Source organism: Mercenaria mercenaria, chromosome 6 (assembly GCF_021730395.1).
Source record: "Mercenaria mercenaria strain notata chromosome 6, MADL_Memer_1, whole genome shotgun sequence".
NCBI lineage: Eukaryota > Metazoa > Mollusca > Bivalvia > Venerida > Veneridae > Mercenaria > Mercenaria mercenaria.
In genome coordinates this window covers 48241904-48262521 of record NC_069366.1, presented here as the reverse complement: position 1 = coordinate 48262521, position 20618 = coordinate 48241904, and the positions used below count along the sequence as shown (strand labels likewise).

The window sequence follows — 20618 nt, the reverse complement described above, 5'->3', positions numbered from 1 at the left end:
TACTGGACCGCTGCTTCCGATGTCAACACAGCAATAATCACTAATGTAAAGTCAGTGTCCATTTCTATGCCGGAATTTCAATACACATTTATTATCAGTTTAAATCTATGAAAGTGTGAAAAAATATCATTGTTTAACGAAGAACCAAGATTCAGAAAAGTTACTTTTGAGATATTGCTGATTTTAATCATCAGATTTTTGCGTGAGAAGTTCAACTGATTGCATTTTGTAAAATGTTTCGTAGTTATCTACAATTGTATACAAATTGTATTACCTCCTAACATATTTGGCTGTACATTTTTTTCTGCGATTTATTACATGCTGCATAAATTCTCATATTGTATAAAATGTCGATAGATCAAAATTGGTTAGTTTACGACGCATGAAACATCTAATAAGGAATCACTATACACATCAAACTTGTCCCCGACCAGTATGCGGAAATACTGTGGCCAAATGTTTCAAGATTGTCCAAAAAATATTTGCATATATCGTGATAAAGCAAATATTTCGATTGTTTTTATAATTTATTAATATACAATCACGTATGTGTGAGAAAGTTACGTTAAGTAATTTCGGAAGTTGCCGCAGGAAGTGCCGAAAATTCCATTTCCACCAAATTTTCCGTGAGATAAGCGTTAAGTACATAAATTCAACTATAATAGTTAAACCTTTCTTATACTTGCACAATCCTTGAAAATAATTTTGGATTGTTGCCAACTCTTGCTCACATTAAGTCTGAGACTTCTCTTACAATTTGAGTCAGTTTGGTACACCATACGTAGAACAAGAGCTGTCTCCATAGGATGACACATGCCCCCGATGGCACTTTGAATGAATAGTTATGGCCGATGTTAGAGTTTAGGACCTTTGACCTACGGAGCTGGGTCTTGCACGCAACACGTCGTCTTACTGTGTCACACATTCATGGGTAGTTATTTTAAAATCCATGCATGAATGACAAAGATATGGACCGGACACGCCCATCAATGCACTATCATGAAATATGACCTTTAATGTCTAAGTGTGACCTTGACCTTTGAGCTACGGACCTGGGTCTTGCGCATGACACGTCCTCTTACTGTGGTACACATTCATGCCAACTTATTTGAAAATCCATCCATGGATGACAAAGATATGGACCGGACACGCCCATCAATGCACTATCCTTTAACGTCTAAGTGTGACCTTGACCTTTGAGCTACGGACCTGGGTCTTGCGCGTGACACGTCGTCTTACTGTGGTACACATTCATGCCAAGTTATTTGAAAATCCATCCATGGATGACAAAGATATGGACCGGACACGCCCATCAATGCACTATCCTTTAATGTCTAAGTGTGACCTTGACCTTTGAGCTATGGACCTGGGTCTTGCGCGCGACACGTCGTCTTACTGTGGTACACATTCATGCCAAGTTATTTGAAAATCCATCCATCGATGACAAAGATATGGACCGGACACGAAAATTGCGGACAGACTGAAAGACCGACAGACTGACAGACCGACGGACCAACAGACGGACAGACGGTTCAAAAACTATATGCCTCCCTTCGGGGGCATAAATATCATTGTCCGCACATTGCACTACTTTTATGTATGCTGAAAATAGCAAAATGTACAGATTTATTTTCATTTTAATACATGAGGTGGTCAGATTTGAAAACAGATTTTGTACTAAGTTTAGTTCTGTTCAGTAAGACAATTCTCCTATGCACTAATTGAAACTTTGAACTAACTTTGCCATTCATGAATTTTTGATAAAGTATTTTGAAAGGATTTATAAATCTAACCAAAAATTTGGAAAAATACAGGTAAAATATCTTCTTTGTTTATTTCCAGATTTTAGTTTTACTTTTTGTACAGCTACTTTTAGTTCAGGTCTTGCAAACTGTGCTGTTTTTGTACTCTGAAACAGCTGCATTTGAAAGCTTTTGTTCACTATATTTTCACACCTCAAATGAAGGTCACCCTACATTCAAGATGGCGGAAGTACCTTAACCCAAGATTTTACTGAGGGTAACATTCTGACCAAGTTTCGTTAAGATTAGCTCAAAATTGTGACCTCTAGAGTGTTAACAGTCAAATTGTTGACGATGGACGAACGGATGACGACGGACACAGGGCGATTACAAAAGCTCACCTTGAGCACTTCATGCTCAGGTGAGCTAAAAAGAGATTCCTTTATGCTTGTCAAAGTTAAGGGTTAGACAAGTTCTGACATGACCTTGAGTTAGGAAACCTGGGGTTTGTGCATGGCACTGATCTGTCTGAGGTTAACATTCATGTCAAATATAAACAAGAGCTGTCTCCATAGGATGACACATGCCCCCGATGGCACTTTGAATGAATAGTTATGGCCGATGTTAGAGTTTAGGACCTTTGACCTACGGACCTGGGTCTTGCGCGTGACACGTCGTCTTCCTGTGGTACACATTCATGCCCAATAATTTTAAAATCCATGCATGAATGACAAAGATATGGATCGGACACGCCCATCAATGCACTATCATGAAATATGACCTTTAACGTCTAAGTGTGACCTTGACCTTTGAGCTACGGACCTGGGTCTTGCGCGAGACATGTCGTCTTACTATGGTACACATTCATGCCAAGTTATTTGAAAATCCATCCATGGATGACAAAGATATGGACCGGACACGAATGCACTATCATGAAAAATGACCTTTAACGTCTAAGTGTGACCTTGACCTTTGAGCTACGGACCTGGGTCTTGCGCGCGACATGTCATCTTACTGTGGTACACATTCATGCCAAGTTATTTGAAAATCCATCCATCGATGACAAAGATATGGACCGGACACGAAAATTGCGGACAAACTGACAGACCGACAGACGGACAGACAGTTCAACAAGAGCACCGCCTTGCGGGTGCTGACGCTCATCTGATTTTTTTGTATAATAGAAATATTGTCCTACCCATGATTTTCTAAGTCTAAAAAGGGCCATCATTCTTGCAAAAAGCAGGATAGAGTTATGTTTCTTGATGTACAGTGTCCACTTATGATGGTGAAAAACTGTTGCAAGTTTTAAAGCAATAGCTTTGATAGTTTATGAGAAAAGTTGACTTAAACATAATATTCAACCAAGAAAATGATTTTTCCAAGTCCAAAAGGGGCAATAATTATTGCAAAAAGCAGGATGGAGTTATGTTGCTTGCTGTACAGGGTCAGCTTATGATGGTGAACAAGAGTTGCAAGTTTTAAAGCAATAGCTTTGATAGTTTAAGAGAAAAAGTTGACCTAAACATAAAACTTAACCAAGAAATCTGATATTTTCTAAGTCCAAAAGGGGCCATAAATCTTGCAAAAAGCAGGATGGAGTTATGTTTCTTGCTGTACAGGGTCAGCTTATGATGGTGAACAAGTGTTGCAAGTTTTAAAGGAATAGCTTTGATAGTTTAGGATAAAAGCTGACCTAAACATAAAAATAAACCAAGAAAACTGATTTTCTAAGTCCAAAAGGGGCAATAATTCTTGCAAAAAGCAAGATGGAGTTATGTTTCTTGATGTACAGGGTCTGCTTATGATGGTGAACAAGTATTCCAAGTTTCAAAGCAAAAGCTTTGATAGTTTAGGAGAAAAGTTGACCTAAACATAAAACTTAACCAAGAAATCTGATATTTTCTAAGTACAAAAGGGGCCATAAATCTTGCAAAAAGCAAGATGGAGTTATGTTTCTTGCTATACAGGGTCAGCTTATGATGGTGAACAAGTATTCCAAGTTTCAAAGCAATAGCTTTGATAGTTTAGGAGAAAAGCTGACCTAAACATAAAACTTAACCAGGCAACGCCGACGCAGACGCCGACGCCGACAACCGCTCAAGTGATGACAATAACTCATCATTTTTTTTCAAAAAATCAGATGAGCTAAAAACTATATGCCTCCCTTCGGGGGCATAAAAATAGGAGATGTGCAAGTTCATATCATGATTAAGACTGATGCAAGGTTTCATGAATCTATATCAAATATTTTTTGAGCTAGGCATGTCACAAGGTGAAAATGTGCATTTTTGACTATTTCAGGGGCCATAACTCTGAAAATAGGGGGTGAAGCCAGATGAAAAATAGGAGGTGCACAAGTTCATATCATGATTAAGACTCATGCAAGGTTTCATGAATCTACATCAAATATTTTTTGAGCTAGGCATGTCACAAGGTGAAAATGTGCATTTTTGACTATTTCAGGGGCCATAACTCTGAAAATAGGGGGCGGAGCCACATGAAAAATAGGAAGTGCGCAAGTTCATATCATGATTAAGACTCGTCCAAGTATTCATGAATCCATATCAAATACTTTTTGAGCTAGGCGTGTCACAAGGTGAAAATGTGCATTTTTGACTATTTCAGGGGCCATAACTCTGAAAATAGGGGGTGGAGCCAGATGAAAAATAGGAGGTGCGCAAGTTCATATCATGATTAAGACTCATGCAAGGTTTCATGAATCTATATAAAATACTTTTTGAGCTAGGCGTGTCACAAGGTAAAAATGTGCATTTTTGACTATTTCAGGGGCCATAACTCTGAAAATAGGGGGAGGAGCCAGACGAAAAATAGAAGGTGCGCAAGTGCTCTACACATGTCGAAGTCATTGTCTCGACAAACAAGAGCTGAATTTAGTAAAAAAGCAAAATAGGGTTATGTAACCTGCATAGTGCTTATTAGCTCATGACAGTGGACAAGTGTGTGAAGGTTCAATCCATTCCAATTAGTGGGTACTGAGATACCAGCTTACATATAGGAATTTAACCAAAAACTCCCTAAGCTGAAAAAGGGGCATAATTTTGTAAAATGCGAAGTTGAGTTATTGACCCTTTGCACTGCATGTCAAATCATAACAGTGAACAAGTGTATGAAATTTCAATCCTTTCCTATTAGTGGATACTGAGATACCAGCTTACATACAAAAACTTAACCAAAAATTTCTATGTTGAAAAAGGGGCATAATTTTGAAAAAAAAAAAGCAAAATAAAGTTATGGGACCTGCTTTGTGCATGTCAGATCATGACAGTGAACAAGTGTGTGAAGTTTCAATCCATTCCAATTAGTGAGTACTGAGATATCAGCTTACATACAAAACCTTAACCAAAAAATTCTTAGTCGAAAAAGGGGCATAATTTTGTAAAAAGGCAAAATAGAGTTATGGAACCTGTGCAATGTAAGTCAGTTTATCACAGTAAATAAGTGTGTGAAGTTTCAATCCATTCCCACATGTGGTTACTGAGATACCAGCTTACATACAAAACCTTAACCAAAAATTCTAAGTCGAAAAAGGGGCATAATTTTGTTAAAAAGCATATTAGAGTTATGGAACCTGTGCAATGTAGGTCAGTTTAATCACAGTGAATAAGTGTGTAAAGTTTCAATCCATTCCCACAAGTGGTTGCTGAGATACCAGCTTACGTACAAAAACTTAACCAAATCGGGACGCCGACGCGGACGCCGACGCATGGGCGAGTCCAATAGCTCTACTATTCTATGAATAGTTGAGCTAAAAATCTAGACGGACACACACACTAAGACACAAACACTGAAAAGCCATTTGAACGACTCGCTCATGCAAGTGAGCTCAACAAAAACTTAACTAACACACAGTTGCTCATTCCATGCTGTCCTTAGAATAAGGAAACCCTAGCTTACATAGAGAGATATCTAAGATCCTTGGAATCACAACTGACAGGATATAGCGGACGCAACTTGACCCCGATGGTTGACCTTTGTATTATAAAACATAACGAGGCACAACCTATTATTGAAAAGGTGTGTACGTAAAACGCTCTATACAAACTCATTCCATATAAATATACACGGCCACCCTAAGCACCCCTTATTTCTACAATGAAATAATCAATATGAATAATCAGCCTAAGGTCAACCATCGTGGAAGTCTCTTTAGCTGAGGCTGCTCATTCTTGTAAATCATTCAATTAAACATATACACCAATTCTGTAAACAATTTCAGTTTTGGAATTTGGAAACATTTGATATTGTACTGTTACCCTACCTTCTATATTTCATTTCATTGGCAAGTTTCAAGTTTCTAGTACTAAACTTAACCAGCTTGTTATTTTGGTCTATTATGAGTACCCGCCCTGAAAAGAAAATGGTCAAATTCATAATATATTACATATACATGGATAAAACAAGCATGATTTCTACAATTCCAAGGGAGTTTTGTTCCATAGCTCATTCTTCCTTCATACTGTAAAAAACGTTCTAATATTAGTAGAGTATAACTCTTAAATTCCCCACTAAATGTGAACTAGAACATGTTTTTGTAGAAAAGCGCAATCTCCCCTAATGCATAGTAGTAATAGACAAGCAGTCATTAGGGGACAGGAGCAAAAGCCAAAAAGAGACACTGATGGTTGGCTGCAATAGGAATCATCTACTTGGCATGTTCGATCATACCACAAAGTTTCAACATTGTGGGCCTAGTGGTTCTCAAGTTATTGATTGGAAACAGTTTTCCATGTTCCCTGTGACCCTGACCTTTGATCAAGTGACCCCAAAATCAACAGTTTTCATCTACTCTGCATCAGGCTTGTTAATAACTACTTGCAAAAGTAATGCACTAAATTAGCATTACTTTGAAAAAATTGGCATTAAATTAGCATTAGGCAAAAAAAAAAAAAAAAAAAAAAAAAAAAAAAAGGTTCGTTTCCATTCTCCTCTCAAAAAAAAAGAGGGCGGGTAGGTAGGAAAATCTTTTTTTTTTTTCTTTATTTTTAAGTCTGAAAGTTTCTGCTGTCGTTATAACCCCTTTTTAACAGAAATGATAGGCACTGAACTAAAATTTGACTATCTTTTATATTAGAAATAGATTAATATTGCATACATGTACAATCTACTTTAAATAATATAAACAGAATACTAGTCAAACTCAGTATAAACTAGAAAATGCTTTTGTAAAAAAGCGCATGTCTCCCCCAATGCAAAGTCCTATAGGCAAGAAGTCAACAGGGGTCAGGAGCGAAAGTCAAAGAGACACTGATGGTTGGCTGCAATAGTGATCATCTACTTGGCATGTCCAATCATCCCGCTAAATTTCAACACACTTGGTCTAGTGGTTCTCAAGTCACTGTTCAGGCTTCTGTGACCTTGACCTTTGATCAAGTGACCTCAAAATAAATAGGGGTCATCTACTCTGCATGTCCAATCATCCTATTAAGTTTCAACATTGTAGGTCAAGTGGTTTTCAAGTTATTTCCAAAAAATGACTTTACATCAACAGGCCACTCTGGCCTTGACTTTTAACAGACTGACCCCAAAATCAACAGGGGTCATCTACTCTGCATGTTCAATCATCCTATGAAGTTTCAACATTCTGGGTCAAGTGGTTCTCAAGTTATTGATCGGAACTGGTTATCAATGTTCAGGCCCCTGTGACCTTGACCTTTAACGGAGTGACCCCAAAAACAATAGGGGTCATTTACTCTGTATGAACAATCATCCTATGAATTTTCAACATTCTGGGTCGCGAGGTTCTCAAGTTATTGATTGGAAATGGTTTTCCATGTTCAGGCCCCTGTGGCCTTGACCTTTAACAGAGTGACCCTAAAAATCGTTAGGGGTCATCTACTCTGCATGACCAATCATCCTATGAAATTTCATCATTCTGGGTCAAGTGGTTCTCAAGTAACTGACCGGAAATGGTTTTCAATGTTCAGGCCCCTGTGTCCTTGACCTTTCACAGAGTGACCCCAAAATCGTTAGGGGTCATCTACTCTTCATGATCAATCATCCTATGAAGTTTCAACATTCTGGGTCAAGTGGTTCTCAAGTTACTGACCGGAAATGGTTTTCAATGTTCAGGCCCCTGTGACCTTGACCTTTAATGGAGTGACCCCAAAATCGATAGGGATCATCTACTTTGCATGTACAATCATCCTATGAAGTTTCAACATTCTGGGTCAAGTGGTTCTCTAGTTATTGATCGGAAATGGTTTTCCATGTTCAGACCCCTGTGACCTTGACCTTTGACAGAGTGACCCCAAAATCAATAGGAGTCATCTACTCTTCATGACCAATCATCCTATGAAGTTTCAACATTCTGGGTCAAGTGGTTCTCAAGTTACTGACTGGAAATGGTTTTCAATGTTCGGGCCCCCGTGACCTTGACCTTTGATGGAGTGACCCCAAAATCAATAGGGGTCATCTACTCTTCATGACCAATCATCCTATGAAGTTTCAACATTCTGGGTCAAGTGGTTCTCTAGTTATTGCTCGGAAATGGTTTTCAATGTTCGGGCCCCTGTGACCTTGACCTTTGTCGGAGTGACCCCAAAACAATAGGGGTCGTCTACTCCAGCAGCCCTACAACCCTATGAAGTTTGAAGGTTCTAGGTCAAATGGTTCTCCAGTTATTGCTCGGAAATGAAGTGTGACGTACGGACGGACAGACGGAAGGACGGATAGGGCAAAAACAGTATGTCTCCTTGGGGAGACATAAATATCAAATACTTCTTAGTACATGTACTTGTATACCTATAATATTTTGAAATAAAAGCAGATTTATATCTCTATATGATTTTGAAAGAAGTTCATCTCTTTGTGGTCAAATTTTCATATATGAATGTTTGTGATATTCTGAAATAAAAAGGCTTTTATACAAGAACTTTAAACTTAGAATTAAAGTTTCCAGAGATGTGTGTAGCGGTTTAAATTTAATTAATCCATTATCCCAAAATGCAATAATAATAATTTGAAGCTAGTTTTCTTCCCAAACACTGATACTGCCTCTTAAAATTTAGCCATTGAAAATATACCTGTTCGACACTATGGCTCTGCCATTTTAATTTTAAAACAAGCAAAATATAATATGTAACAGATTATTTTCGACACTATTCAGTCACACTATAGGTTAATCATGATTCTGGTGAAATATGTCATCAACTAATTTGTGATCTGGAACCGTTGTAAGTAAGTTTTTTGCTGTTTTATAATGCAAACAAACTTTAAATCGAAGCCCCACACCTGATGAAGCCAGCAACATGGGCGCTGCCATCTTTGTTATAACTGCCATCCAATCAGAATTATGTCAGGGCTTTCTGTAGGTTCTGAAACTCAAGAGTCATTGACTCTTCAGCTTAAATTTTCAAGATCAAAATCAGATATTCAAGAGTAGCTTTTCATGGGTCAAGCTATATTGTGCAATATAAATGCAACTTCCACAGACTTTATCTAAAACAAGTGCATTGGACATTACAGATTTTTTTTTAAGCAATTCATTCTTTAGTTGTCTTATTTTGCCCACTTCCTAAAAGTGGGTAGGGTTTGGTGCCCTTGCATGTTTTTATTCTCGAAAAATGTTTCAAAAGAGCTTATCAATTAACTTTTACACATTGATCGATAAACACCTTTGAAAATGACTGAGCATTACTAAATTATACAAACCGCGAGATGACCATGTGTCAGTCAGCGCGTGGCGTGACTGACATCTGTCAGTAGCTAATTAACATACGACACTCCGCCTACTGCCATACTTCTGCTTGTGCCAGCGAACAATATTGAAATTCACTGGGATTCTGATTGACAACAAGGAACTGAGATATTATGCCAATACAAGTTGTGTGCAAATTTGATTAAAGTTGATTGCAAAATGTGGTCTCTATGGTGTTCACAAGAAATTGTGGACGGACGAACAGACGACGAACGAAGGGTGATCATAAAAGCTCACCTTGGTGAGCTAAAAAAGCAACAAAAAGAAACAGGCAGAGTACAATAAAAGAAAACAAGAGCTGTCACAGGAGACAGCACGCTCGACTATTTCCATGCTGGATAGTGAAAATGGGCCGACTGAGGAAGCTGAAGCCCCCACTGGAGTGTTTAATGACTCCAATGGGGTTGAAGGTATTTGATAATAGCTCATGTTTGTGTCAAAAGAATTAAGTAATAAGAAAGATAAAGTTATCAAAGTATTAAATAAGTATAATTCTAAGCAAAAATGTGGCATAATTCATGAAATATTGGTGCAAGGGTAATGCACCTTGTGTCATATGATGTGGGTGATAATGTGTAACAACTACTTAAAGTTTGAATCAAATCCATTTAGTAATAACCGAGATAGAGTGAAATTGCACCAAAACTTCAACCTGAAATTCTAAGTAAAAAGGGGAGATTATTCATGAAATACTTGTGCTAGAGTTATTGTCCTTGTGTTATATGATGTGAATGAAGATGCCAAACAACTATTTTAAGTTTGAATCAAATCCTCATTGTAATAACAGAGATAGAGGGAAAATGCATCAAAATAAACCTTAATTTCTAAGTACTGGGGGCATTATTCATGAAAAATTGGTGCCAGAATTATGGACCTTGTATGGATAATTCATGAAATATTTGTGCAAGAGTTATGGCCCTTACGTCATATGATGTGACTGATGATGTGGAACAACTATTTTAAGTTTGAATAAAATCCATTCAGTAATAAAAGACACAGAGTGAAAGTGCACCAAAACTTAAACTTGAAATTCTAAGTAAAAAGGGGGCATAATTCATAGAAAATTGGTTCTAGAGTTATGAACCTTGTGCCATTTGATGTGGGTGGTGATGAGGAATAACTATTAAGTTTGAAACAAATCCATAAGTTATAACAGAGATATAGAAAGTGCGTCAAAACCAAAGTGCAGACGTGGAAGGACCCGACGCAAGATCGAGTAGGACAGCTCTCCGTACTTTGTATAGTCAAGCTAATAAAAAATGACTTACATGCTGGAATTCCATAATCCAAGAATACCTCCTTTCCAACAAACTGTGTACCACCGGCTATCTTGGTAATAGCTCTAACCAGATCTTTCGGTATAGATTTCCAGAAGTCAACTGTACATATAAGAGAAAAAAGTCAAAAAGAAGCAATACATCTGCACAACAATAAAGTCCCGTACCTGACGGGATATATTTATCAAACAAGAGGAGCCCTGCTGGCCCTAGGTAGCTCATATGACCTTGGCTACTTGACCTTGAATATATTGTATCTATGCACAACACACTGAACAAGTGAATGAAGTATTGCCATTCAATACAAAGTCCCCTATTTGAAGGCAACTAATTTTTCCTAACTGCAATATAACATAATGATCTGATATCTGTCAATGATGTATATACATTTGGATTAAAATTTGCATATATAAAAATATACAGATATTGATTGCTTAAAACATCTACTAATATCAACAAAAGCACCACCTGCGGGTGCTATCACTTGTCTGCAAGTGCTGGATAATATATACAAGAAAAGAGTCATACTTCTTGGCCTTCTAACTCACAAAGAAAATGTACAAAGTTTCAAAGCTATAGTAAGTATTCAAGAAAAGTGAAAATTAAGAAATCATTAAACTAAGGGGATATAATCAGAAGAAAACACACTAACAAATGTCTTTAATAGGATCCACATCACAAATGAGCTTACATTAAAATATATTACAGACAGAACAGGAAAAGATCAATATTTACCCCTTGTTAAGGGTCTTGGTATTGCGCATGATGCACTGTCGCATTATGGGAAACATCTGTGTCAAGTAATATTAAAATAACCTTAACTGACAACAGACTTATGGACCAGAAAGAAAACAAGACAATCTTGATTACCTTATATCGCTCACCTATTAAACTTGGCTCTGGAATCATCAAGGTAAACATTCTGACTAAGTTTCATGAAGATAGGGTAAAAAATGTGGCCTCTATAGTGTTAACAACTTTTCCTATGATTTGAGTGGCGGCCTAGTTTTTGACCCCAAATGACACAGTTTCAAACTTGGCCAAGGAATCAAGAAGATAAACATTCTTGCAAAGTTTAACAAGTGAATGAAGTATTGCTATGCAATACAAAGTCCCCTACTGGAGGGCACCTAATTTTCTCTACTGCAGTATAACATAATGAACTGATATCTGTCAATAATGTATAAACAATATTGTATTATATATACAATATGTTATAACAAAACACTTGGATTAAAATTTGTATATATAAAAACCTATAGTTGTTTTCATATCAGGGGTGGTATAGTACGTCATCAACAGGTGCGTGCAACATTTCCTGATGCGGCTTTTTTGTGTCAAAACATCTCGATTCGGTGAGTGAACTTGCGATTATTACATTGATAACTAGTAGATTCGGAAATGACAGACATATAGTCGAAAGTACCCACACATGCGTCTAGTTTATCATTTACGTTTTCATTTTTCAAGAAAGCCTTCCGTTTAAGAGAACATTCGTGCACAATGCACTTCATGGAAAAACTTCCCTATTCACCACACCATATTATGTCACATAGCAAGAGTTTACATGCATTTCTGATAAATCCAAGCATTGACGGATATTCTTTTATGGTACACAGATGTCAGTGATACCTTGATTAGTCATTGGAATCTAAACTTTCCGAAAAATCAGTAAACTAAAATTTCGCCTTCCCCGTTCACCAACTGAATTGATGTCCTTCCCGGTTCACCAATTTCCAGCATGACTAACATCGGGCTGGTGCTCATGTAAATGTTATCACGCTTGCCTGGAAGTTTTATTAATTCGAATAACTAATTGTTAGAGTGCTTGCACTAGATGGTCCGTAAACTTCATTTAAGCATTTGAAGATAATATTGAAAGAACGAGGCATATCTTGAACATATGCTGTATACTATAAACGTGCATATGTATGATATATGTTCTATCATGTCCTTATATTTGTTATTTTAGGTACATGAAAGATGAAGAAGGAAACAAAACTGCTAGTCTGCATCAATGGAATTGTCAATGTATGTTAAAAAGGATTGCCGAGTGATCGGCATGCAAGACATTATTGACGTATTATATTTTCCAAAAGCTGTACGACATAATATTTGAGAAGTGGAGAACATCCTCTAACAGAATTACCCCAGACAAGGATTTCAACGCTCAACTAGGTCTCCGTACCAAACACGACTATGTCGGTTGCAGTTTGAAGGTATGGATATAAATAACTTATTTAATTTCAATAATGTTACAGTAGATAAACCTTAATAAGGGGTATAGTTAGATAGGCACTTCGATACATGATAATATAAAAAGGAAGTATTTTGGAAACCATTAGTTAACTTGTTACTCTAATTATTTTTTCATGATAACTATATATGGCGTGTCATCGAAAATAGTCGGGTATGATGGCTTTGATTCCGAACTTGAGTTCAAGGCAAGACTCGATGAGACAAATAAGAATATGCATTGATAATATGCTAAGTAAAGCAAAATTATGTAGTTAAATTATTATCATGTGCTGTTTTTTGAAAGAGCAACCTTTTAATATATTTTTAAAGGTATAAAGTCACACCAGTGCAGTTTAATTTTTAATGATATGCTACTATTTAATTTTGTTTAACGTTTCAGGGCCACGTGATCATCACAACTGCTGGGGAAAAACGAGAAATTACTGTATCGCGCCAACGAAATGTTCTTATTAAGGAGTTTTAGATGTGCGCAGGGAAAGAACAAGAGTGACTGCAACCGAATTATAATTACCACGTAGTAGAATGGGACATCGACTGAATCTACACTAGAAAGCGGTTCAGGATTTAACATCTGATTAATGTTCAGGTTTTGCTTGCAAATCTTAGTGCACCCAATTACATGTTTAAACTCGAAGTGAGCTTGAACAGTGCTAGAACAATTCAACTTTACTTGCAATGTAAATTATTTTTCTTAAACTGTTTAGTTGTTGAAAATGTTGTTGTATAAAAGATTATTTAAAATAGGAAAATTTACTGATTTTTTATTTAAACCCTTACACAGTGGAAGCCGTTGTGACATAAACATACTAGCATTTAGGAGTGACCTGTCGCTTTTATTAATAGATTTGAAAGGTTACTGGAATAAACCACTTCAGTAAAGGGGTACCCTATCTTTTTTAACTTATTTTTTAATAAATATTTAAAAGACTGCCTCCTTCAACTATTAGACACCGTTGTGCAGTGGTAAGCCTGACGGCTCTAGAATCTAACTTTTGTGAGTTCGAATTCCAACGGAGATCAATATTTTTTCCACTTTATATTTTGCTAACATACATTTTAAAATGATGATAATGTTAAATATGTATTTGAATTGCATTTTGTATCATTTTGCTTTTTTCGCATATAACATAGGTTTTTCAAATATCTTCTTGATTGTGAGGATGCTCCATTGAAAGCGTGTGTTTGAAAGGTATTGAGTGTATTGAAATTGTATGAATGAAATCAAAAATGAAATTGAAATGATGAAATAAAATAAAAATAAATATGAAAAAATATATAAAACAAATTCAATCACAAAACAAATCGCTGTGTGTGAGATTTGAACCCTCAGCCTTCTAATCACAAAAGGTAAATCACTAGCAAGATTCCTCAATTCTACCAACTAAGCTACCGAGGCAGTTATGATCCGTACATTATTTGAAATATATTTATAGTTTTAAATAAGTCAAATATCTTTCAAACCCTTATTTAATAAATGGAATAGTCTGAAAAATCCAAATCTAAAAATAAAAGCGACAGGTCACTCCTAAATGCTTATCACATATACACTTTCAAGACATAGCAACATTTCCCTTTTTATCAGCTAATGTTATATATTTACACAAATCAACGAAAGTAGATTTATTACTTGATTGTAGCAATTCTAAATTTTTTACACACTTATACGAATATAATGATAACGTTTCCTTAACTTTGGACGTAATTCTTTATAACTCAACATTTAAAAAAATGAAATTCACCTTAAGTTTCATTAAGATTGCATATCTGACAAATTCGTTCCACATTGTATGCTTTATTTTTTTCTTCGATCAAGAAGTTGTGTACATCTCTATGTCAGATATTCTCAATTGGAAATATTCAGACACGACAGGGAACCCTAAAATAATTACAAAACTTTTGTGGTAATTTTAGTGTAAAAGAAAAACGATAAAAGACTTTTGGTAATTTATTCTCACATATTCTAAAACGCACAATACCCTCAACAGCATGATTATTATGAAATTAAAGGTGTTTTATTTTAAATGGCCGTTTGTTTTCATCCACATTCTGAATAGATGACAGCAGCTTTCTGTGGAAAAAATGTCAAAGAATATGTCAACATCTATACAGGAAGGATTTACAAGACAAAAAAAGCTCTGAATGTTATTGATAAGTTACCGTTAAAACCAATTATTGCCATGATATACACCATGTACATGTTTTTGAAATTATGAAAAATATAAAAAGGTTGAAGTGGAGATGCACTGCCTATACTTCAAACTCAACAAAAATCAGAATATAATAACTCTTGAAACCATTAAACAGGTAAATGTTGAGGTTTTGCGCAACTACACTAATTATAACTCAGAAATTTCATTAAAAACACACAAAAATGATAAAATGGCAATATGGTATAATCTGTGAACGAGAGATAACAAGAATATTTACATTGTTGTTTTACCCGTTATAAGCGTTAGTGTCAACTACATTTCAAACAAAGTTTAATACTGCTGTTGCCTTTCATCAAAATCTGTCAAATGTTATTTAGAAGAAACGAGAGGCACTGACAGGACTATGTGACTTCAACACAGACATACAAAACAAAAAATGTTCATTAAATTCCGTCTACAAAAGTTGTTCATGGTTAAATATTGTAGTGGTCACACGTAACAGTGAGCTGTTTTGAACAGTACGTGTCTGCACATATTGCCAGCGAGTGAACCTCAAACAACGACTATTTTTGTGGTCTTCGTTTCTGACTATTTCACAAACATCTACAACAAGCGGGTATTGTTCTTTCTAGAATTCTGATTTTTTGACGTGTCATTTTATTCCCGAGAAATGCATGAATTACTATATGCAGTTTATGTTCATCTGTCTACGGATATCATACTGCTGAACCCCAAGTGTTAAGCTTCATAATTTAATTCTGATAAACAGAACATCTCAGGTGTTTCTGTTGTGATCTGAAAAAGAAAAAGTAAATCTGTCATTGTATAGCCCTTGAAAGTAAATTAAGCACTGTTTTTACTGACTTGATAAATATTACTTGAGTTGACTTGATTTGACTGACATAAACATTCATTGCTAAATACTAGTTTTGCTGGTATGGCAACCGAAGTACCATGCGTCAAAATAAATTGAAAGGGTACATATAATTAAGTCAAACACGATGCCACACGGGCAGTGAGCCGGGAAGTGCATCGTTTTACCTTTAGACTATATGTCATTTCCAAATCTATTGGTTACCAATGAAATAATCGCCAGTTTACTCACCGAATCGAGGTGTTTTGACATAAAAAGCCGCATCGGGAAGTGTTGCGCGTACCTGTTGATGACGTACTATACCACCCCTTCATATAGCTTTTTTGTTTTTTTGCCCGATTATCAAAAAGATATCATATAAGTTATTGATAGTAAAAAAAAAAAAAAAAAAAAAAAAAAAAAATTCTACATAAGTCCATACAAAACTCTTTACCAGGCAGAGATAGCTCAAAATACACCTAAAAATTGGATGTAACACTCATGTTGTACCACAGAAAACTGGTCTCAATTTTTCCCTACGGCCTGTAATAAATAAGTTACAATATAAGCTATTTATAGGAATAACAATGGGACATAATTCTAAAAACAAGACTGCCGCATGGTTGTGAGCATTTGTGCCAAGTCACATCAAAATCCCTCCATGCATAAAGAAGAAATGCTCCAGACAAAGTCATTCTTAAATTTGGCATTTGACCTTTAAGTATGACCTTGACCTTAGACCTAGGGACTGGTTCTTGCGTACAACAATCCATCTCATGGTAGTGAACATTTATGCCAAGTCATATCAAAATCCCTCCATGCTTGAAGAAGAAGTGTTCTAGACAAAGTCATTCTTGTATCTGACCTCTTGCCTCTATGTGTGACCTTGACCTTCGACATAGGGACCAGGTTCTTGCACATGACACTTCCTCTCATAGCAGTGAACATTTGTGCCAAGTAATATTCAAATCCTGTTTTGCATGACAAAGTTATACACCAGACAGGAAAAATGTCCCATTGACCTTTGATCTCCAAGTGTGACCTTGACCTTTAAGCTAGGGTTCTGGGTGTTGCGCATGACACATCAATTATCATGGGGAATATTTATGCCAAGTAATATTAAAATACCTTGATGGATGACAGAGTTCTGGACCGGATAGGAAAAAAGCCCTATTGACCTTTGACCTCCAATTGTGACCTTGACCTTTGAGCTAGGGGTACAGGCTTTGCGCAAGACACGTCATCTCATCATGGGGAACATTTGTGCCAAGTTATATTAAAATATCTTCATGGATGGCAGAGTTATGGACCGGACAAGAAACAGACCCTGTTCATGCCATGTTAACATTTGACTGCCAAGTGTGACCTTGACCTTTGAGCTAGGGGTCTGAAAGTTGTGCATGACATATCGTCTTATTATGAGGTACATTTGTGCCAAGTAATATTAAAATCCCTTCATGGATGGCAGAGTTATGGACCGGACAGGAAAAAGACCCTGTTGACCTTTGACCTCCAATTGTGACCTTGACCTTTAAGCTAGGGGTCCGGGTTTTGCACATGACACGTCGTCTCATCATGGGGAACATTTGTGCCAAGTAATATCAAAATCCCTTCATGGATGACAGAGTTATGGACCGGACTCGAAATTGCGGACGGACGGAAAGACGGATGGATGTTCCTACATATGGATACTTATGTGGCTACTCTTTTGTTCTCTCTATTGTTCTTTTAGCCACGTAAGAGAAAAATAGCCATATAAAAGCCTTACGGAATGAATGACATCAAAGAAAAAGTACAGTTACCTATTGTTCCTATTGCCACCTAAGTATGCAAATGTGAGCTCGGAATGACAGAATGACGGACGGACGGAAAAGCGCATTCCTATAGTCCCCGAAACTGGTTTTCAACCAGTAGGGGACTAACAAAGATATATTTATTTTGTTGGGTTTAATGTTGCACCGACACAATTATAGGTCATCTGGCAACTTTCCAGCTTTGATGGTGGAGGAAGACCCCAGGTGCCCCTCCATGCAATATGTCATCACAAGCGGGCACCTGCGTAGAACCATCAACCTTCTGTAAGCCAGCTGGATGGCTTCCTCACATGAAAAATTCAACGCCCTGTGTGAGGTTCAAATGCACATCGAGTGTGTTAAAAGCTTTTCCTTTGATTTTACAGGGTGACCTAGTTTTTGACCCAACATGACCAAGATTTCCAACCTGGCCTAGGAATCATCAAGATAAACATTCTCACCAAGTTTCATGAAGATAGGGTCAAATATGTGACCTCTAGGGTGTTAACAAACTTTTCCTTTGATTTGACATGCTGACCTATTTTTTGACCCAACATGACCCAGTTTCGAACTTGACCTTGAGATCATCCAGATAAACATTCTGTTCAAGTTTGTATCAAATCACAGCATAAATGAAACCTCTGTATAGCTGAAAAGCCCAAAACAAAAAAAATTGCTCTATTCAGGGGCAGTAAATCTAGAACTCATGATGGAATCTAGCCAATTTTCTAAAGGAACCGAGATCTTATTGTGACTTAATTTGTGTGTAAGTTTGGTTAAAATGGAATGTAAAATGTCACTTATATCATGTTCACAAGGTAAAAATTAACAAATTTTGGCTCTTTCAGGAATCAATCAGGGCTGTAACTCTAGAACCTATGACCAGATCTGACGGATTCATCATGGAATCAAAGATATATTGTTGTCGAAGATATTTTACAAGTTTGTATCAAATCAAACCATAAAGGAAGTCTCTATATGGCTGCAAAAGCCAAAATTTTTTATAGGCCCTTTAATATAGACCTGTGTGTGTTCGGGTTTAACGTCTTTTTCAACAATTTTTCAGTTATATAAACGACGGTGTCTACTTGTAGCAGTGAGCACAATGCCCAACTTTATAGTGCTGCCTCACTGGAATATCACGCCATAGACACGTGGCAAGATACCCCACCCAGTCACATTATACTGACTGGCCCTTTAAGTAGCCATAACTCTGGAATCCATGATGGGATCTGGCAAGTTTTCGAAAGGAACCGAGTTATTATGCCAATAAAAGTTGTGTGCAAGTTTGATTAAAATCTACTGCAAAATGTGGTCTCTATCATGTTCACAAGCCAAAATAGCAAATTATGATTATGCCAGCACAAGTGTATACAAGTTTGATTGAAGTTGATAGCAAAATGTGGTCTCTATCGAGTTCACAAGCCAATACAGCAAATTTTGGCCCTTTAAGGGGCCATAACTCTGGAACCCATGATGGGATCTGGCCAATTTTCGAAAGGAACCGAAATATTATGCCAATACAAATTGTGTACAAGTTTAACTAGAAGATGCTTTTGCAGAAAAGCGCATGTCTCCCCCACTGCAAAGTCTTATAGGCAAGAAGTCAATAGCGGACAGGAGCAAAAGTCAAAGAGACACTGATGGTTGGCTGCAAAAGGGATCATCTACTTGGCATGTCCAATCATCCCACTTAGTTTCAACCTTTTGGGCCAAGCAGTTCTCAAGTTATTTCCATGTTCAGGCCCCTGTGGCTTTGACCTTTGATCAAGTGACCCCAAAATCAGTAGGGGTCATCTACTCTGCATGTTCAATCATCCTTATGTTTCAACATTATGGGTCAAGTGGTTCTCAAGATATTGGTTGGAAAGAGTTTTCTATGTTCAGCCCCCTGTGACCTTGACCTTTGATGGAGTGACCCCCAAAAACATTAGGGGTCATCTGCTTTGTAAGTCCTTTCACCCTATGAAGTTTGAAGTTTCTAGGTTAAATGGTTATAAAGTTATTGACCGGAAATGGATTTCAATGTTCTGTCTGCTGTGACCTTGACTTTTAATAGAGTGACCCCAAAATCAATAGGGGTCATCTACTCTGCATGTCTAATCATCCTATAAAATTTCAACATTCTGGGTGAAATGGTTCTCAAGTTATTGATTGAAAATGGTTTTCCATGTTCAGGCCCCTGTGACCTTGACCTTTGATGGAATGACCCCGAAAACAATAGGGGCCATCTACTCCATAAGCCCTGCCAACCTTTGAAGTGTGAAGGTTCTAGGTCAAATGGTTCTCAAGTTATTGACTGGAAATGAATTTCCAAGTTCAGTCCACTGTGACCTTGACCTTTAACAGAGTGACCCAAAATCAATAGGGGTAATCCGCTCTGCATGTGCAATCATCCTAAAAATTTTCAACATTCTGGGTCAAGTGGTTCTCAAGTTATTGATCGGAAATGGTTTTCCAGGTTCAGGTCCTTGTGACCTTGACCTTTAACAAAGTGACCCTAAAATTGATAGAGGTCATCTCCTCTGCATGACCAATTATCTTATGAAGTTTCAACATTCTAGGTCAGGTGGACCTTTGATGAAGTGACCCCAAAGTCAATAGGGGTCATCTAGTCTGCATGTCCAATCATCCTATGAAGTTTCAACAGTTCTCAAGTTACTGACCAGAAATGGTTTTCCATGTTCAGGTCCCTGTGACCTTGACCTTTAATAAATTGACCCTAAAATTGATAGGGGTAATCTCCTCTGCATGACCAATCATCTTATGAAGTTTCAACATTCTGGGTCAGGTGGTTTTCAAGTTACTGACTGCCGGAAACGGT

General features: G+C 37.0%; 1 protein-coding gene across 4 annotated transcripts in view; it reads right to left on the bottom strand.

The window, feature by feature from the left end:
* Positions 1-20618, bottom strand: part of LOC123548973 (FAST kinase domain-containing protein 1, mitochondrial-like) — a 64244-nt gene that overhangs the window by 10927 nt on the left and 32699 nt on the right. For 3 of the 4 annotated variants that reach the window (XM_045336689.2, XM_045336690.2, XM_053545795.1), the window contains 2 exons: positions 10731-10841; positions 6025-6112 (listed from right to left, as the gene is read on the bottom strand). In XM_045336689.2, the coding sequence (XP_045192624.2) occupies positions 6025-6112; positions 10731-10841 (199 nt within the window). Of the gene's footprint in view, positions 1-6024; positions 6113-10730; positions 10842-14930; positions 15944-20618 lie in introns of those variants that run through there. The other variant, XM_053545794.1, reaches the window with a different exon arrangement.